Raw genomic sequence first — 20,220 nt, forward strand, 5'->3', positions numbered from 1 at the left:
CTTGTCCCGAAGTCCCCTCCCTCCTCCCTCCTCCCTCCTCCCCCCCGAAACCCCGGCTCCAGAAGAGCGCGCGGCGGAGGGCACCGGCCGGTTACTTCCTCCGGCGGCGGCGCGGAGCGCGGTGCAGCCACAGCCCGGATCGCCCCGATCGTCGCGAGCCGGCCCGCCGTCCCCGGCCCGCCCAGGCCTCCCGGATCTCCCGGAGCCCGCCCGCCGTCCCCGGTCCGCCCCGGCCTCCCCGAGCGCCCCGAGCCCGTCCGCCGCCCCCGGCTTCCCCGAGCGCCCCACTCGCGCGCCCGCGCCCCCGCGCTCGCCGGCGCGCACCGAGGAAGCCCGGGCCCCGAGCCCCGGGCGGCCCTGCCCGAAGCGGCGCGGTAAGAGCGGGGTCGGGCCGGGCGGGGTGGCCGGGGTCCGGCGGGGGTCGGCGGGCGGGGAGCGCTCTGCGGCGCCCGCTTCTCTCCCGGGGAACCCAGGAACTGAGTTGGGACGCAGGTGGCGCCCCGGATCCCCAGGGCGCAGCCGAGGTCCAGGCAGGGTGGCGACTATTCGTGGGATTCTGGGGTCGCGCGTCCAGGATCAGTCCGCTTGGGGTTCTTATTCCCCGTGTCGAGTGGCTTTGGGGGTAGGTGGGTGGGCGGCGAGCAGGGTTCCGGGTGGGCCCGGCCGTGACGCGCGGAGCCGGCTCCGAACTTGGGCCGCGGGGCCTGGGGTCGCCGAGGCGGCTGGGGCGCGCAAGGCGCGCCGGCTCGTTTCACTTGCTTTTGTTTTAAAAGGAAACGCAGGCGTGAAGGCGGGGGTGGCTCCTGCCGGTGGGCGCCCGGCGAACCTGATTTCGCCTGGGGGCTTGGGGGACGCGCGAGAAGGTGTCTGAGGGCCCCTGGCGCGCCCTGGTTTGCCGGTGACTTACCGGAGGGCGCCGGGCCCGGCAAGATCCGGGGCGCCTGAAACACCTGGGGAACTGCGGCTCCCACCCCCGCTCCCCGTCACCTGCGCTGTCGCGTCCGGGGCCCGGCCAGGGCGGCAGGCAACGGGGGCGCGGGGAGGATCCGGCGGCTCTACCGAGACCCCCGGGGCTCCCCAGGACCTCTGCATTCGGGCCCCTTGATGCTGGGAGGTGAATGTGGGGACAGTGTCGGAAATGGGGTTATGGGTGCGCAAGGCTGCCTCTAATTTCGGGATCTTACAGCATTTTGGACGAAGGGGTAACAGCGTTTGTGCGTATATGTTTTTTTTTTTTTTTTCCAAGCACTCGAGACTTTTTTATTGGCCTGTATTCACTTGTACAGTATCCTAAAATAGTATTTGACCTGCAGTTTATTTAGGGAATAAAGAAATGAGCAGCCCCCTTTGGAGATAGGGGTAGTTAATGTTAATTTACCGGTAACAGATTCATCTTGTTCCGTGCAGTGGAAGCGCCTGCGCGCTGTCTGCCATCCCACACCGCCACCAATCAGGGAGATAAATCTCAAAGTTAAGGTTTATTAAAATTCTGAATAATATCACAGTACAGTAAACTAGCGTGCTGTGTGTCCTGCAGGGAAATAGTCTAACACTCATTTCTGGGATTAGTCATTCCTCTCCCTAAATTGATAGCTTTCAAAGGAAAAAGAAAACCAATCTTCAAAAGTGCGCTTAGGGTTTGATTTTTTTTTTTTTTTTTTTTTCTTTTCCAATTTGCCTAAATGCAAACCTGTGCTCTAATCTCCTAGAAGCAATCACTTGTTCCCATAAGGGTACTGTTGTTGGGCAAGTTCTACTTGTTTTAAAATTGAACATGTCTGCCATTTACCCATTTTTTTCTGTTGTTGCTCAAGAGCAGCGATCAATAGGGCAATGGCAAAAAGACCTGAATGTGAAATTGATTTATGTGGACTGATTTGGCCTGTCTGCTGTCTTCACAAGCCCTGTTGAGTAGAACTGTTGTTTAAACGCTAAGTCACGTCTCACTCTCTGCAACCCCATGAACCCCACCAGGCTCCTCTGTCCATGGGATTCTCCAGGCAAGAATACTGGAGTAGGTTGCCATTTGCTTCTTCAGGGGATCTTCCCAACCCAGGGATTGAATCTGTGTCTCCTGCGTTGGCAAACAGATTTTTTACCACTGAGCCACCTGTGAACCTGTTGAGTAAAACAGGGGAACTTAAATTTGATTAGCTATGCGTTTGCCAGAAATGATTGGTAGAGCACTTTGATTCTACATGGTTTTTACAAAACAAATTAAAAGCCGAACAACAAAAGAATTCTATTCCGCAGCTGGTAATTAGAGCTCTTTATATGGGAGTGGTAGACTGCCTTTCCTCTCAGAATTTGTACACAAAAACCAGGCGAGGTTGCTCCATGGCCTTCCACATCTATTCTCGGTCCATCTCCGTGGAGCTCAAGAATGTGGAGTAAAGTCTGCAAATCAGGAGAAGGAGACGGGTAATTGACACCCAAGATGTCCTTTCATTTTGGTCTCCTGTTTTGAGGCTTGCTGATGTCATCAACAGGTGACAGGGCTTCATTCATGCAGATCAGTGGCATAAAGCTCTCCATTAAGGAGCATTTTGCATCTGTGCAAAGTCGGCCAGCAGGAGCCTAGGCTTGTGGTATCTGTGTGTGATCTCTGCTCTTCACTGCTGGGAGGAGGGTCGAGGCCTCACCATTCAGGGGATCCTGGCTCAAGGCGGAGCTCAGGTCAGGCCATATCCCCAAGGGGTTTTGGTCTGCTCTGTGCCCCTGAGGGCTTCCCCCATCCCGCAGTAGCCCTGTGATCCTGGGCAAAGTCCTGGGACGGGGGTGTCTCTGTAGCCTCTCTGTCAGATGGCATAACATCTACCTCTCTGGGATATCAGACTGTTGAGTAAGGTGACAAGGCGTGGTCCCCCAGCTCAGGCTTAGCCCTTTGAAAGTAGGAACCTACCATGGCAGTGATCATCCATAGTGTATATTGATTTTTGATTGATTGTGGATGACAGGATTCACCAAGTGGGGGTTCTGAGCAGACGCAGTCCTTTTTGATCCAGAACAACACCCCCTCCCCAGCCCCCATTATTTACTGTCAAACCTTTCCAGCCTGCACCGGCCCCCCTGATGATGACCTGCCCTCAGAGGTTTTTAACAACTGCCCCCACCCCCCAGGTGGCTCGGTGGTAAAGCATCTGCCTGCCAGTGCAGGAGACACGGGTTCCATCCCTGGGTCAGGAAGATCCTCTGGAGTAGGAAATGGCAACCCACTCCAGGATTCTTGCCTGGAAAATTCCATGGACAGAGAAGCCGGGCAGGCTCCAGTGCATGGGGTCGTGGAGTCTGACACTACGGAGCATGCACACCCTCCGCCCCCACAAACACACCATTGCCTCTGGCCTCCCCTGTGGCAGGGACTCTCCTCCCACACTGCCTTTCTAGCCAAGGGGGGTGTGTGTGTGTCTGTATGCTGAGTCCTTAGGAGGTCTGGTTTAGCCATAGTGTTGACCATAAAGAGAAAACAAGAAAGGACAAACTCGAATTAAGTAGTTACAGGAAAATATGCTGTTTGCCTCTGCTAGTCAGCCTTATCCATTGCACAATATTTTAATTACTCAAAGTTTTGGTTGAAACAGGTAGCAGCACCCAGTGGAGACCTCAGAATGGGCAGTGAGAGGTACCCATGAAGTTTCCTATTCTAGACCTCCTGTTCCTGGTTCTGAAGCCAGGAGGGTGGGTTACTGTCATGGGGGCTTTCCCAGGGTACTTGAAAATCAGGTTCAGTTGCTTTGTTTTTTTTTTTTCATCTAATGCTCTGGCAGGATTATCTAAGTACTTTTCTCACGAACTAATATTTAACTTACCCTGGCAAACAGTAACGTTTTAGGGCCCCAGATAAGTTTTCAGTTGATTACAGCAAATCACAGGTCACTTAGGGAATTGTCCAGTTGCAGGTCATACATGTAGCTCTTAAGCTTTCCAAGGGCCGCAGTTAAATACAGTGAAATAGATGAAATTAATTTCAGTTAACCTAACATTCAGAATATTACATAAACACGCAGTAAACAAAGAGTCAATACTGAGATAGTTGACTTTTTGCTGCGAAATCTTTGAAATCGAGGGCAAGCACATCTGAGTCCGCCCTAGTCCAGGGCCAAGTGCTCAGGAGTCACACGTGGTTACCACACGGGTCAGCGCGGGTCAAAGGCAAAAGCCCAGGCCATCCAAGTAAGGCAGGTCCGCAGTCGGAGTTACTTCCTCTTAAAGAAACGCACAGCTGAGCAGCCTGCAAATGCAGGATTTTGAGCTTGTGTGCTCAACGCTGGAGAATCTGAGATAATGCAGGAGAGTTTCATCTCAAGCTGCCCTTCTTCCTTTCTCTGTGCTTCCTGAGCTTGGAGAGGGGGGGAGGGCGCCTCCGAGGCGGGTCTTCCAGTGGGCTTTCCAGGATTTGGATCTGCCCAGGAGCAGAGGTGGCGGCTGGCCCTGGAGCTCCCAGGTTGAGCTGGCTGCCCCTTGCATGCAGGAGGTGGTCCACGGCCAGGCAGCCCACCCACCCACAGCCCCAAACAGCCTCTACACCCCGACCTGACCTTGAAATTGGCGATGAAAAACAGGTCTTCTGCACTCCTGTCCTGGAAGGACCCAGGCCCCCAGCCTTGCTATCCCAGCCAGCCGGAAGGCAGCTTTATCTGAGCCCCTCAGATCCTAAGGGAATTCTGCAGGCGGCATTATTATTTAATTCCTTGAGTAGCATCACCTTTGTGAGAAGAATTCCTGGCATTCGGTTCTGAATGACCTGTTAGGGCTGGAGCACTGGAACTGAGGTGTGGGTGCGGGTTTAACCATGGCCTTGGTTTGTTGCCTCTTTCAACTCTTAATTTTTTTTTCTTCTTGTTAAAGATGAATGATTTTGGAATCAAGAACATGGACCAGGTGGCTCCTGTGGCCAGCAGTTACAGAGGGACACTCAAGGTGAGTGAACGAGTCTTAATAAAAACTTAGAAAATTGGAAAGCTCAGTTTCTTGGAGTGAAAAAACAATTGGGTCCCAGGAGACCGGTTCTAGCTGTGAGACTGGTTGTGTGACTCTGGACTGTTTGCTTAATCTCTGGGTCTCAGTGTTTTCCTCTGTTAAATGGGTTTCCTGGTGTTTGTTTGACTTATCCTCCAAGATATGAAGGAAACCATTCAATTTGTAGATGGTGAGACCTTGGTAGTTGATTTCTGAGGCTCCTACCAGGTGGAATGTTCCATAAATTCTCAAGAGAATAGAACTGGAGGAGGTATCTGTTCTGTCCACCCAGGAAGTTTCCTCAAGTGATGGCAAAGAGCTGAAAGAGCTTAGAGGAGGCAGGCAGGCCCAGTTATTGGCTGCTGCTCCTGCTCTCATCCGAAGGGTCAGTGCCTGTGGGGTTCAGGCAGTCTGTCCTTCCTGGGACAACTGCGGCTGTTTAAAAACAAAGAGAAAAACAGATTAAACAGCCTCCTCCCTTGTAATAAACATTTCATGTAGCTTCTATCTCACTCCCTTTTGGGAACATTCTTTAGCAACACAAATTGATAATTTCCCATTTGCCTTCTCCAAATATGACAGCGAGATTTGATTTTTTTTTTTTTTTTAGTGTTCTGTGGTAAAGATGTCTCACAAGCAGTGGTTTTAGATTGGTAGTGTTTTGTATAATATTGTGTCTCTGGCACGTTCCGCTTTTTACTATCGTTTATGAGGTTGTTTGTCTGATCAAACCCCAGGAGGCAAAAACCGACACAGGTCTCTCCAGAGTATCATGAAACTGATCAGATTTCAAGCCAGTGAGGTTTTTGTTGTTGTTCAGTCTGGTCAGACGTTTTCACTGTGGCCTGGCAGAAACCATACAAGAAATTACAGTAATATTAAGTTTGAAATGACACCTCTAGAGAGAAAATTTCTCCTATAAACTCGAAGAGCTTAGGCCTGTGTGATTTCTGGGCTTGGAGAAGAAATCGTTCTTGCTGAAACTGATGTCTTGAAATACGCCGTGGGAATTTATCTTGTCTTTTGGCTTCTTGGTTTTAAAAACAGAACAGAAGTGCAGTCAGGAAAGGAAAGGCATTTCTTAGTCACCTGGGCCACGCTTTGTTGTTCAGCTGCTTAGTCCTGTACGACTCTTTGCAACCCCTTGGACTGCAGCACGCCCAGCTTCCATGCCAGGAATTTAAAAAATCTATCCGGTATGTCACCAAAATTAGCATTGCTATAAGGTATTTTATAAGCTATTTAATAAGCTGTTTTATAACTCGAGATGAGTATTTCACACGTGCATGATTGGCCTCTCCCCGCCCCCCACCCCCCTGCCCCCGTGCGTCTTGGGCAGTTGGGTTTTTTGGGGGGCTGGGTGCCAACATCATTGGGCCAAGCTCCAACTTCTGCCTACCCTCTTATGTCATTCACTGTTCTGCATTTCTAAACAGAAAGCACACCAACCATTGGATCTGTAAATGTGTTACACGCTTTCTGATTGATGACTCAACAAATGGGTCACTGCATTACACATGACATGGGATTTCCAGCTTATGTTGGGAAAATATAGCCGTTCTTCACGTTTTTCTTCCACAAGTTAGGCAATGATGAATCAGGCCTTTGTCTGTTACTTACAAATGACTCTTACAGTACAGGCTCTTCCATTTGTATTTGAAATTCTCACAGCTCCAGGCTTATCTTTCTGTGTGTGTCTCTTCCCCTAAATTGTAGGTAGTTTAAATCTGTTTGCTTTGGAAATCTTTCCCCTTCATAGATGATGGGAGGCAGTAACGGAGTGACCTTTTCAATACACTATATTTTTACAAAATTAAATCTTAAAGAATGTTCTTATATGTATTTTGTTTGATTTTTGTCATTTGATATTTTTCTTTCCCTGCCTTTCATCTTAACTGCAGTGAGCTGAAGCTGTTTTGCCAAGGATCATTTTTTTCCCCCCTCCTTATTTATTTTCTTATATATTGAAGTATAAATATAGTAGGGCTTCCTAGGCGGTGTGGTGGTAAACAATTTGCCTGCCAAGGCATGAGAGGCAGGAGACACAGGTTTGATCCCTGGGTCTGGAAGATCCTTTGGAGGGGGAAATGGCAACCCACTCCAGTATTCTTGCTTGGAAAATTCCACGGACAGAGGTGCCTGGAGGGCTACAGTCCATAGGGTTGCAAAAAGTCAGATACTATTACCTGTACACACACATAGTTACTTTACATTGTTGTTAATTCCTGTTATACAGCAAAGTGGTTTGGTTTATATATATATGTATATATATTTACACATATATACATAGATATACATGTACATTTTAAACATTATTTTCCATTATGATTTCTCATAGGATTTTTTCTTTTTAATTAGGGGATAATGTTACATTGTTGTGTTAGTTTCTGCTGTACAACAGCGTAAGAGGCATTTTCCTTATGAACATGGCCTGCGTATCTCACCCATTTAGCTGAGAAGGGCTAGGTGTTTGGATTGAGGTGGTCTCCGAGTCCCTCCAGGCACTGTTCTAAGACTCTCTGGGTTTTAGGTTTGTTTGCTTAACTTATACATTTAACTTGATTAGGCCATTAAAAGTAAATTCCCAGTCATTCTGATTCTGTGGTTGATGACAGGCAGACCTTGATAGACTGCACTTTGCTATACTGAGTTTTTTTTTTTTTTACAGATTGAAGGCTTGTGCTAACCCTGCAGTCTAGCATTGATTGGCACCATTTTTCCAACAGCATTTGATCACTTCGTGTCTCTGTGTCACATATTGGTAATCCTCGACATGTTTTAAACCCTCTGCTAGCAAAAGGATTACCAAGGCTCAGATGATGGTTAGCATTTTTTAGCAATAAAGTATTTTTTAATTAAAGTATGTGCACAGTTTTTAGACACCATGCTATTGCACACTTAATACTGTAAGAGTAACTTGTATATGTATTGGGAAGCCAAGAAATTTCTGTGACTCACGTTACTGTGATGGTTACTTTATTTCGGTGGTCTGGAACCAAGCCTGCAGCATCTCCAAGGTGTGCCTGTAAGTGATCCAGAGTAAAGAGATCCTTTGGGTCACTTGCATCTTCTCAGAAGTCTGCTCAGAGTGCCAACTGGTCAATGCCACGCGTGGCTTTATACCTGGCAAATTGAATCAGGGTGTTTTGGTGAGGCTGCCCATGGACCACTTTTAAAACAGGTCATTAACTAAGTGTAAATGCCAACGTTTCCGTTTTCTTTCCCTCTTTCCTTTGCAGCGCCAGGCCGCCTTTGACACCTTTGATGGGTCCCTGCTTGCGGTTTTCCCTTCCCTAAATGAAGAGCAAACACTCCAGGAAGTGCCAACCGGCTTGGATTCGATTTCTCATGGTAATTGGTTACTCAGACTTGATGAATTGAGCGTGATGTCGCTAAGGATCTCAGTTCATAGATTACCGTTCGTAAGGGATGCACATTGATGTCTTGAATCTTTGTATGAAAAGTCAGACAGAGGCTGGGATCTGGGAGAAAACATTTCTTTTTTATGCAGCTGGTGACTCTGAAGTTCTTACCTGCTAGACACACCCCAGGGAGAGGAGGTGCCCTGCTGGGGGCAAACCGCAGGGGGCCCTGAGCGGCTCCTTAGGCTGCTCCAACTCTGCAGCCAGCCCAGGCCCCATCTCCCAGTCCCCTCTGTGACACAGACCAGTGGACCTCACAGTGCACCCCACCTTTTCATCCTAGGTTCACGTCCTTAGCTTAGATTTTTCCCCCGCTACCGCCAGTTTTGGGGCAGCAAAGTATTCCTGCTCATCTTTAACCATCTGCCTTTGTGCCTGTAGTTCTTCCTATCAGTGTTCTTTCTTTTGAAAGGTATAGCACGTCAGGTGATGCCTCTGTGATTACTATGATAGAGTTATTAGCGGGAGACATTCCAGAGATGACTGTCACATGAAGTCAGTGCTAAAAAATACAGCCCAGAAAATTAATTAAAACGCATATGCTTGCGTAAGTGTGCTGTCACGTGACAGCCATTCATCATTCTTGAAATTGCTGAGGGAATGCAGAGAAGGTTGTTTTTCAAAAAAATTGACGTCACAGGTGCTAAGTACTATTTGTTCCTGCGACATCTGCTGTCCCTTTGCCTGCAGCTTAGTTTAATGGATGGAAGTCGCTTCCAGATTAGCCATTTACAACCCCTTAAGGCTTTTGGTGAGAAACCACACAACTTCGTCTGTTGTCAAAAATGTAAGACTGGCTGGCCTGCAAAAGAAACCTTACCTAGGTGTCGATCACTGCTTTCTGAAGTTTGGCAAAAATTTGACTTGAGTGTTGCTTTACATTTTTTTTTTTTTCAAATAAGGGTAGTTATTAAATTGTAAGAAGTATAGTTACATAATTATTAAAATAATACGTGTTTTATTAAATTGCAATATATTTTCTCAGTTTCGTTCAGAAACCATTTTGGTTATATTAATATTTATGCTCCTCTGGGGAATGATGCTGAAGACTGAGGATCCTCATTGTTCTTCCATAGGAGCTAAGACTTCCTCCCTCCTCCCCTATCCGTTCTCCCTGTGCTGTGGCCAGCTGGAACTCTTAACGTCCCCATGGGGTTTGTTTTCCAGACTCAGCCAACTGCGAGTTGCCTCTGCTGACCCCATGCAGCAAAGCTGTGATGAGTCAAGCCTTAAAAGCCACCTTCAGTGGCTTCAAAAAGGAGCAACGCCGGCTGGGGATCCCAAAGAGTAAGTGCTGCTTCTTGGAGCTGTGTTCTGCCCTGCGCTGTGCTAGACCGGGAAGTCGGGCCGCCATAGCTTGAGATGGCGTCATTTCAAGCATGTGCCTAGGGTGTCTTGCAAAGAGGGGCAGAGATCTCATGAAGCTGAGCTGAGCCACCCCTCTGAACGCTTCTTCCAGCACTGCTGTTAGCACCTCAGCGTCTGCTGGCTCGTCACCTTGAGCCCTGGTGCCCATCGGGGCTCTGCAGGTAAATCAGGAGTGTGTCTGGCCTCACCGCCTTGCTTTTCTCCCCTCCCTGCTAGATCCATGGCTGTGGACTGAGCAGCAGGTGTGCCAGTGGCTTCTCTGGGCCACCAACGAGTTCAGTCTGGTGGATGTGAACCTGCAGAGGTTTGGCATGACAGGGCAGGTGTTGTGTAACCTTGGCAAGGAGCGCTTTCTGGAGCTGGCGCCCGACTTTGTGGGTGATATTCTCTGGGAGCATCTGGAGCAGATGATCAAAGGTACCTGTGAGCAACGGGGTGATTGTGGTGGGAAAGAGTGATGGGGGAGCTGTGCATGCTAACTGTAGAGTCAGCAATTCAGTGATGGAAGGCAGATAGACTGAAAATGGCATTGCACAAGTCAGCTCCATGGTGACTTCAATGATTTCAATTCCACTTAAGTACGTGTGTGGGGAGCATTAGCCACAAGGTGGGAGCCTTAGTCACCAAGGTGTTCAGTGTCGCCAGACCTCATGAGTCGGAGGCATACATGTGGCTCTGACGTCAAGGCAACTGGGATGCCCGTGTTTGGGGGCTCACTTTACAGAGCCTTGAGAAATCAGTTGGTCCCAACCAAAGCGTGCCTTTGATAAACTGGGAATTTTATAGTTATTTTCCTTAAGACCAGATGGGATCCCACAAAGACTTTTTGTTTTATGTTTGTAAACAAATGTAGAAGTGATTGATGTATATTTTACACACTGAAATATTGTACAGCAACTAGCCTTCAAGCAAAAGAACTCTCATGTAGAAAATGTTGATTTAGACCTAAACAGAGCATTGAGACTAGTGTTAAAAATACATTGAGCCTTACGGGCGGTGACGCCCTCCCCATGAGCTCATGCCTCTCGCAAAGTATCTCCTTCATCCCTCTCCAGAAGAGACGAGGAAGCAGGAGCAAGTGCCTCGTGCAGAGCCCCAGTTCCTGTTTCATGGGTGTGAAATGCCCAGGATGCTACAGAATCACCCTGTCTTTAGCCATGCACAGGCAGTAGTTATGTGTGTTCACTGCTGTGCTGTTCTTGGCCAGCCTTCAGGAGGAAGAGCAACCTTACAGGAGGACCAGCCTTACAGAAGGCTGCTCCTTCGATTCAGACCGAAGCAGTGCTCAACGTACCCTGTATCAAGATGAGTGGGAAACCTTCCCAATACACATTTTGGATAAAAGAAGAAAAAAACCACATTGAGTTAAAAAGCAAGATATAGGAATCTTCAAGTTAAAAATATAAGAAAATAAGCCTGTTGGTGGAGTTCAGAGAAATATTTCTCATTCAATTGATTTTAAACTCTGAGTTTCAACACCTATTACAGACTCAGCATCTTAAAAAGATCTCAGGGCCCCCCACCAGCTCTTTGTAGTTATGACTTCTGAGGGCCAGGGAAACCTAAAGACCCTTAAATTTTCCCTGAACCTGGACAAGTCTGATCTGACAAGTTTCTGTTTGAATCTGTTTGTTGGCATGTTGGACCCATTTTGCGATTTCTTAGTGTGTGTGTGTGGTTGTGTGTTTGTAGAAGTAAGTTCACACAGAGAATGCCAACCTTTTCCTTTTTAAAGTTCCTGGACACATGGGTCCCACTTGGAAGCCCATGGCACTGTTTTGACCTCTCTGTAGCTCTTCCCATGCGTGGACACACCTTAGGGTTTGAGGTGATGGATCTGAAGCATCACCAGGGCAGAGAACCTGTCCAGGTCCCTAATTTGCTGTGTTCCCAGCCCCTGGTGAAGAGGGTACTTCATAAGCATTTAACCCTTTGTGGACTACATGGATGAATTCAATACATCATCTAGTTCGCTCAAATTATACAATAGAAAATTTAACTTTGCCAATGGCAGCACTAATTTTAGAAGTCTTTTTCTAGTTATTAGGAAAATACGTTGCTGTCTCTAGTACTTTTAAAAAACATAATGACACGGAACACCATCGGATTAAGTATGCAACTAAAATGCATTTCTTTATGCTGGAATAACCGTAGAACAGTAATTCAGAAAGGAACTTTTTTTCCTTGCGTCGTTTAAAACCTCTCAATTTGTAATTTTCTGTCTCCTCTGTCAATTTTTCAGAAAACCAAGAAAAGAACGAAGATCAGTATGAAGAAAATTCGCATCTCAACTCAGTTCCTCATTGGATTAATAGCAATTCGTTAGGTCAGTGCAATGAATTCTGCCCTTGAGAGCTTGGTTCTAAGACTTCCTGTTAGATTCACAAAGGGTGCGAAGCCAGGGTCTAGACCTGCACTGTCCCACACAACGGTCACAACTCACAAATCCAGGCCACTGGTCACTTGAAGTGTTGCTGGTCCACACTGAGATGTGCAGTGAGATAAAACTCATGCCCACCCATCTGAAAGTCTTAATATAAATGTCTCCTTAATAACTTTTAACATTATGATTACATGTTGAAATGATAATGGATTTCTTGCATACATTCTGATCAGTTGTATCTGACTCGCTGTGACCCTATAGACTGTAGCTCACCAAACTCCTCTGTCAGTGGGATTCTCCAGGCAAGAATACTGGAGTGGGTTGCCATTTCCTCCTCCAGGGGATCTTTCCAACCCAGGGATTGAACCCACGTCTCTTGTATCTCCTGCATTGGCAGGCGGGTTCTTTACCGTCTCTTGGGTCAAGTAAAATGTTCAAACTTGTTTTGCCAGTGTCTTTTTAGTTTTCCAGTGGAGCTGTTAGAAAATCTAACATTGCATTATGGTGGCTTGTGTTAACCTTTGCATTGGCCAGCGCTGGTTGAGGCAATTTATAACGCAAGGGGGCAGAATGGAGTGAGCTGATCGCCAGGGTCAGATCAGTATAATAGATAAAGGTGGCAGGCACAGGAGGTATGTGAACAGCAGTACCCCATTTGCTCTGGGATGTTACAGAATTTGGGTCGGTGTTTCTGGTGGTTGACGCTGGTGAGCGCAGCTTACGGTGGTCCCCTCGGGCATGGGCAGGGTGACTGGACAGGCTCACTTATGGGTCACAGGCTGGACGGCAGATCGCTTAGTTGGTCTGGACCTGTTTGCTCGGAAGGCGAAAGAGCCAATGACCCTGTCGTCCTGAGGCTCCCGCGGAAGCATTAGGAATATCCACCTGCAGCATTGCCCCAAGGGTCCAGAGGCTGCAAGCCTTTTGGGAAAGGGCCCTGGACTAAGAAGATGGACAGTTAGAACAGAGGAGGACTCGGTGGAAAAGCTGCCTGTCAAAGCCTCAGAGTGTCCACTGAGATCTTGCAGAGGGAGGGCTGGAGCGGGAGGGTCTGCTCGCGTTCCCTCTGGTTGGAGGCGTGTAGGCTCTCTGGTCATCACGCTGATGTCACCTGACAGCCCGTGGTCCCGTGTTACAGGTTTTGGCGTGGAGCAGGCGCCGTACGGCATGCAGACGCAGAGTTATCCTAAAGGCGGCCTCCTGGATGGCTTGTGTCCAGCGTCCTCAGCGCCCAGCACGATCGGGCCAGAGCAGGACTTCCAGATGTTCCCCAAGGCCCGACTCAGCACCGTCAGCGTCAACTACTGCTCCGTGGGGCAGGACTTCCCGGCCGGCAGCCTGAACCTGCTCTCCAGCGCCTCTGGTGAGACCCAGGCTCCCGAGCGCCACTCTCGGTGGGGCTGGGGGTGTGATTTCCCGGGGCCATGGTCAGACCATGACCTGAGTTTCTTAATCAGTTGGCCCGTGCTCTGCCCCTGGAGGAGGTCAAGGGCTGGACTGCCGGGACCCGGCCACAGCAGCGATGCTCAGCGAGCTTGCTCCTCACGTGCCTCTGGCTCTGGTCTGGCCCGGAGGGTGTTGGGGAACCAGCAGAGTTCCTGCTCCCGTAGCAGGAGTCCTCCACCCACCCAGTGCGCTGTTGGAGGAGGCGGTGTAGGCAGGTGATGGGATGTCTTTGTGGAGACGAAAATGCATATTCCCAGGTGTCACAGTGATAAAGAACCCGCCTGCAGTGCAGGAGACATGAGACATATGTTTGATCCCTGGGGCGGGAAGATCCCCTGGAGGAGGGCATGGCAACCCACTCCAGTATTCCTGCCTGGAGAATCCCACGGACAGAGGAGCCTGGAGGGCTACGGTCCATGGGGTTGCAAAGAGTTGGATATAACTGAGCAACTGAACACACTCGCAAGTATGCAGTGTACAAAACTCAGATTGGATTTTATATATATATATATATATATATATATATATATACACCCCTGGGGACCACCACCCAGATTGAGATGGAGAGGGTGCCAGCATCCCACAAGGCTCTCTCATACTCCCACCCACTCAGTAGCACTCTCCCTACCCCCAGAAGATGCTACTGTCCTGACTTTTCTCATCACCGTCTTTCCCGTTCTTGAACTGGATGCAAAGTGTTCTCGTGTTGGGCTTTTGCTCACATTGTGTCTGAGATCCATCCGCATGGCTCCCCTTTCCCGTGCGGTGTAGCCCTCCGCTCGGAGTAGCCCTCCGCTCGGAGCTACACAATGTCTCTGTCCTCTTGCCTTTTATGGAAGAGGCGCTTGAGTGGCATGTTTATTCATAAGAAACAGGCGCCTCAATGAGAAACCTGAGTTGCTGTGCACCGGCGGGGCGAACGCCTGGAGGGGCCAGTGGTCGTGCCTGACCTTGCGTTGTCCTAGAGGGGTCAGAGCCCATGCTTGTCTCTGCCAGGGAAACCCAGGGACCACGACTCGGCGGAGACGGGCGGCGACAGCTTCGAGAGCTCGGAGTCGCTGCTGCAGTCCTGGAACAGCCAGTCGTCTTTGCTGGACGTGCAGCGGGTGCCCTCCTTCGAGAGCTTCGAGGACGACTGCAGCCAGTCCCTGGGCCTCAGCAAGCCGACCATGTCCTTCAAGGACTACATCCAGGACCGGAGTGACCCAGTGGAGCAGGGCAAACCAGTTATACCCGCGGCCGTGCTGGCCGGCTTCACAGGTGCGTGCGCCCGCCTTGTTTATCAAGGGCGTTTCTCGCTGGACGACCTCGCGTTGGTGCTCCCGGTTTTACGCGTGCGGTGTCATCCTTAAGCCGAGCGAGCTGTCTCCCTGCACCCGAAAGAGGCCACGTGGACAGGGATGTTCGTGGTCGCTGAGCTCAGCATAGTGGGTGGGAATCCCCAGGCTGCTCCCTCACCTGGTCAGTCCTGGCCGGTCCCCAAAAGGAGAGGAGAACAGCGGGGGACACGGGCCCTGGAGGCTGAAGCTCTGACTCAGCCACGCCTGGAATTTCAGAGACTGTAGCCTGGTGGGGGAAGGGGCACAGAGCTGGCCTCCAATAACCCAGGGACTGTTTACCTTCTGCTTCTCAGATCCATCTTATTTTGAAGGTTTGAGTAACAGCTATTCTAGGCGGGGACAAATATTAAAGCTGTTTTTAGAACCAGATATTTCCAGGTTTTTTTTTTTTTTAATTGCTTTCTGTGTCCTTAAATGTGCTTTTTTTTTTTTCCTTTTTTTATGCACCCCCCCCCCCCAATCCCATAGTTTGACCATATGGAGCCACTGGGGATTTAAAAAATACCTGCTTTTAAAAATCCAATAGGTTAAAATAAGAATATGCAGGCATCCCATTTCTTTTCTGTCCTGTAAAACAAACAGCCATGAAAATTACTTGGAGAGTGAAAATAGCTGTCATTTTCATACATGGGCGTCAGGGCCTAATCAGAAGGGAAACAGCCACGGTGTGGGTGGGTTTTCATTTTAACGTTAGTGATCATCGGTTGCCTTGCCAGCTCTGTGGTTGACTAGGACAGTACTGGGACCCTAGGGCGGCCTAGCATGGCTGGTAGTAGCCCATTTCACAGACAGGGAAGTGGGCTTGGAGGACGCTAGCTGTGGTCACTCAGGTCACAGCTGTATCCATGATGCGGTCACTGTGCCTTGGGGAATATACGGAGAGCACTTTGCAAAGCTTATACCTCACCCAACACATGCTAAGGCCCTGGCTACTCCCCTAGGTGCCCCAGTGACCACTCAGTCAACCAAGTCTTGGATCAAGCGATTTAGCCACTGTCATCTGGTCGGAAAGCCACGCGTGGGGTTCCAAGAATGACATGCCTCGCTCTGTGCTGAAAGGCCCCTTCTAAGGCCCCCACCCCTGTCCTACGAGGTGTCTCTAGAAATAAACCTTGAAAGTTATGACATAAGGAACAATTAAATGGAGGGAAGGATTTTGATGCCAAGGAGATGGTGGCCCAGAATTTGTTTTTTTTGTTTCTTTTCTCCAAAAGACCAAGCCCAGCGATCAAGGACCCGGTGATCTCTTTCCCAAGAGCAGGAGGCATGGGGGAAGAAGCCCTCACCTTGGGGTCTGGCCTCCTGCCATTAAAGCATCCAAGACTGTCACCAGCACCCAGCGCCACACCTTCACCTTGATACCCACTTGATACCACTTGATCTCACAGTTCTTGTTTCAGGAGGGTGACTCTAAAAGCCTTGCTGTGTTTAAAAACGTCTAACCCACCCCCTTCTCCCCTGCAGGAAGCGGGCCTATCCAGCTGTGGCAGTTTCTTCTAGAATTGCTCTCCGACAAGTCCTGCCAGTCATTCATCAGCTGGACGGGGGACGGGTGGGAGTTTAAGCTCGCTGACCCCGACGAGGTATGTCCAGACCCGGGGACTCAAGTCTCCAGGTTCTCAAACCTAATTCCATCACATGGGCTTTGCATGCAAGAAACGGGTCCCAAGTATATACAAATGAGAGCACTTCTGCAGGAGACAATTTCTGGCCCTTTAAGAGTCTTACTGCGATGATAAGCAGTTTAATATGCTGTACTCAGCGGCCCAGTCGTGTCTGACTCTCTGCAACCCCGTGCACTGTAGCCCACCAGGCTCCTCTGTCCGTGGGGTTCTTGAGGCAAGAACGCTGGTGTGGATTGTGTGCGTGGCACTGTTGGGCTTCCCCATCTTGCTCTGTCATTGAGCCGAAAGGCGCAGGCTATAAACTGAGGCTCTTGCCTGACTGTCGGAACACGTCGTAGGAAATTTGCCTTTTTCCCTTGCCGGGGGTGGGGGGCAGATACTGAGCCCCACTCCTCAGCTGAGCCAGCCCGTCTGGATGAGAAAGCTGAGGGCGGGTCCCATAGCAGCCCTTCAAGGATAGCGCAAGGGGCACCCGTGGTCTCTGGCACCTGTGGGGTGTGGTGCGTCAGCTCCCCAGTAACCCAGGGCGGCAGAGGCACTGAGGAATGCAGACGTCCACGTGACCTCGGTCCCACTGCGGCAGCTGCGGGCGCGGTGGTCTTGGAGTGCGAGCCCAGGAGGTGGGGGCACATAGCATTTCCTTTGTCTCAGGACCAGCCCCTTGATTCTGAACCCTTGGCTCCCGAACACTTTACTGAGGGAGAAGCCTCAGCAGACGAAGCTGTGGGTCGGGGGACCCGTCTCCCTCATCTGCCTGTCCCTCCATCCCCGGACAAATACCCAGGGATGCAGAGCAGGAAAGCAGACGGCATCTCTTCGGTCCCTTTGTGGTGGTCCAATAATCATGCATCCAAATTGTCATCAGGGCCAAAGGGTGCTTTTTCTTTCTTTTTTTAAAAATTAACTAATTTTGATGGGAGGATAGTTTTCTTTACAGTATTGTGATGGAGAAGGCGTGCTTTTTCTTTCTTTTTTTATTTATTTTGCTGGGAGGATAGTTTTCTTTACAGCATTGCGATGGTTTTTGCCAGGACGAGGGAGACACGTGTGCTTTTTTTCAATTAAGGAGTTTTAAATGGCACTCTTTCCCATCCCCGCCACAGGTGGCCCGCCGGTGGGGCAAGAGGAAAAACAAGCCCAAGATGAACTACGAGAAGCTCAGCCGGGGTCTGCGCTATTACTACGACAAGAATATCATCCACAAGACGTCAGGGAAGCGCTACGTGTACCGCTTCGTGTGCGACCTGCAGAACTTGCTGGGCTTCACGCCCGAGGAACTGCACGCCATCCTGGGCGTCCAGCCGGACACGGAGGACTGAGCCCGCCCGGGCTGGGGGCGGGGCTGTCAAAGCGCCCCGTCCCAGGACCCTGAAAGGCCGGACCGGCTCATCCGGCACGCCTATTGGAAGCAGTGGCCTTATTCCATCGGACACCGCAGTTCTTCGCCGAAAGCAGCACGGTTTCTCGCTTCTGAAAGCCTGCTGCCGGGAACCCGCCACTTAACGATGCTATTCCATTCTGTCGGCCCAGGAAGAAGCTTGGGGCCCCCGGCCTAGCCCTGGGCAGGCTGTACGGTGACAGGATCGGTCAGGCTGTTGGGTCTTCTCAAAGGAGCGAGCGTGTCACAGACGCACACTTCTTGGATTTTTCTTTTGCCTTTTTGCAGCCAGGAATCGCACAAGAGCTCTCTTTGGTTCTGAGGGGGAGGAGGGGGCAAAGACACATTCTGTTTCGAAGTTAGTTTGTATATATGACTGTAACCTTGTAATTGTTATCAGAGTCCCCTAACAGACCTATTTAACAGAAACTGTATATTGTAATTTAAAATAATTATATAACTGTATGTGAAAATAGGAATGCAGATGGCATTTTGCCGTGTTCGCTGGTTTTCAAGAGCACTGGCGTCCTTTTGCAAACATTTAATCTGCTGGTGCAGATTAAGAGAAGTTGTAAAGTGTGTATTATTTACATTTAATATGCCTACAGGAATAAGGTCTAAGAAGGTTCATTCCTGTTTTGTTTTGTTTTGCCTAGGTTGTTATCTATGGCAAGGACTTTGTACATTTGGGAATTTTTATAAGAAACTTAATGTTATTATCTGGGGGCCTCTCCTGGCCTCTCTGCTTCTCCTTTAATTGTAATGTAAAAGCTATAAAGCAGTATTTTTCTTGACAGATGGCATATGTTTTCCATTTCTATGCATGCCTTGAAATAAGTTTATAACAAAACTTACTTTATTTTTTAGTTCAACTATGTTTTCCCCAGCGACACACCTCCCCTGACCAGGCATTTCCTTCCCCAGCCCCACCCCCACACCCCAAATATGCTGTGTGATTAAAATAGGAATACTATTTTTGGAAATATGCGACTCCTTTTCAGAGATCAGGAGGGATTTATGTAGCAGCTATTTTTACTGCAAAAGTAACTCACTGGAAAAAAAATGTAATTTGTTAGAAAGTTTTATTTTTACTGCAGCACCATGAGCCATACAGAGCTGAAGATGCAGGGGGAGGGGAGGCTTAATTAATAAACTTCTCGGGCATGAGTGGAGCCTGATTTTGTCCCATCTTGTTTACCTGTGGAGTCTCAGGATTTCCCAACACCAAGCTGCTCCTTTCTGTTGAGTGTCCACCGTTTTTATTTTCTTGCACACAGAATGCCCAGAGGCAGAAAGAGGGTCAGCAGGATGGGAAAGAGAAGGCATTGGGGCCATTCATGTGAAGAAAGCGTCTTCATCGTGATGGAGACTTCCATAGTCCTTTTGAAGGAACCCCTGGTTCAGCCTGTGTTCCTGGCTTTTGTAAACGAGTGAGTTGGTTTCCAAGTCAGACAGTCTTCACTAGCGTCTGAGGGGGACGAGTGGTGATGTCTCTGAAGACGAGTCCTCCGTGTGATGAGACAGGGGAATTGGGTGGTAGGGTGAGCAGGGGAGAGCCGGAAGGGGGACCACGGAGTCTCATACCCAGACAAGACCGTTTGCAGTACCGCTAAGCACAGGATGTTCTTCTCAAGCAAGACCTGTTTATCTGCCGGACAGCTGTTTATAACATCAACAGACATGCGGCTGGGAACATCTTGCTGCTGACAGAAATCGGCCATCCGCTCGCTCATTTTATTTGGGCTTTGACCGCATGAATTTGCCAGTATTTGTTTTTATCTACAGAATTGGCAATTTTACATGGCTCGAGCCAAGAGTCATGGAAAATCAAATCCATGGTAAACCTTTGGCATGATAATAAACAGGACTTATATATCAAAGTTTTGTAATCTGGCCTTTTCTTTCTCAAATAATAAAGTATTTTGTTTACATCAATTCCTCCTTGTGAGAGTCTTCATGCTTCACCCCTCTGCCTCCCTCCCCCAGCATGGAGGCGGCAGATCCAGAGTGCTGGGCCTGCCCCTTGGTGGCTGTCACTCCAGGTCACAGCCCCTTTGAACTGACTTTACACACCTCTGCTGCTGCTGCTAAGTCGCTTCAGTCGTGTCCGACTCTCTGCGACCCCATAGACGGCAGCCCACCAGGCTCCCCCGTCCCTGGGATTCTCCAGGCAAGAACACTGGAGTGGGTTGCCATTTCCTTCTCCAATGCATGAAAGTGAAAAAATAAAGTGAAATTGCTCAGTCGTGTCCGACTCCTAGTGACCCCATGGACTGCAGCCCACCAGGCCCCTCCGTCG

At 49.4% G+C, this 20,220-nt stretch overlaps 1 protein-coding gene across 1 annotated transcript; it reads left to right on the top strand.

Moving 5' to 3' along the window:
• Positions 1–76: 76 nt before the first annotated feature.
• On the top strand, positions 77–19,856 carry ETS2 (ETS proto-oncogene 2, transcription factor). The gene is made up of 10 exons (XM_027549003.1): positions 77–374; positions 4,849–4,920; positions 8,199–8,310; positions 9,549–9,668; positions 9,966–10,166; positions 11,992–12,075; positions 13,271–13,495; positions 14,575–14,838; positions 16,383–16,501; positions 17,647–19,856. Exons 2-10 carry the CDS (start codon positions 4,849–4,851, stop codon positions 17,860–17,862), a joined length of 1,413 nt encoding a protein of 470 aa, XP_027404804.1. The 5' UTR covers positions 77–374; the 3' UTR covers positions 17,863–19,856.
• Positions 19,857–20,220: the final 364 nt, after the last annotated feature.

This window comes from Bos indicus x Bos taurus, chromosome 1, assembly GCF_003369695.1.
Source record: "Bos indicus x Bos taurus breed Angus x Brahman F1 hybrid chromosome 1, Bos_hybrid_MaternalHap_v2.0, whole genome shotgun sequence".
NCBI lineage: Eukaryota > Metazoa > Chordata > Mammalia > Artiodactyla > Bovidae > Bos > Bos indicus x Bos taurus.

Bases quoted from the DNA above. Each gene is read 5' to 3' on its own strand.
- ETS2 (XM_027549003.1), top strand. From the start codon at position 4,849: ATGAATGATTTTGGAATCAAGAACATGGACCAGGTGGCTCCTGTGGCC. The intron at 4,921-8,198 runs GTGAGTGAACGA...TTTCCTTTGCAG, and splicing joins GTTACAGAGGGACACTCAAG to CGCCAGGCCGCCTTTGACAC. The intron at 14,839-16,382 runs GTGCGTGCGCCC...TCTCCCCTGCAG, and splicing joins CGTGCTGGCCGGCTTCACAG to GAAGCGGGCCTATCCAGCTG.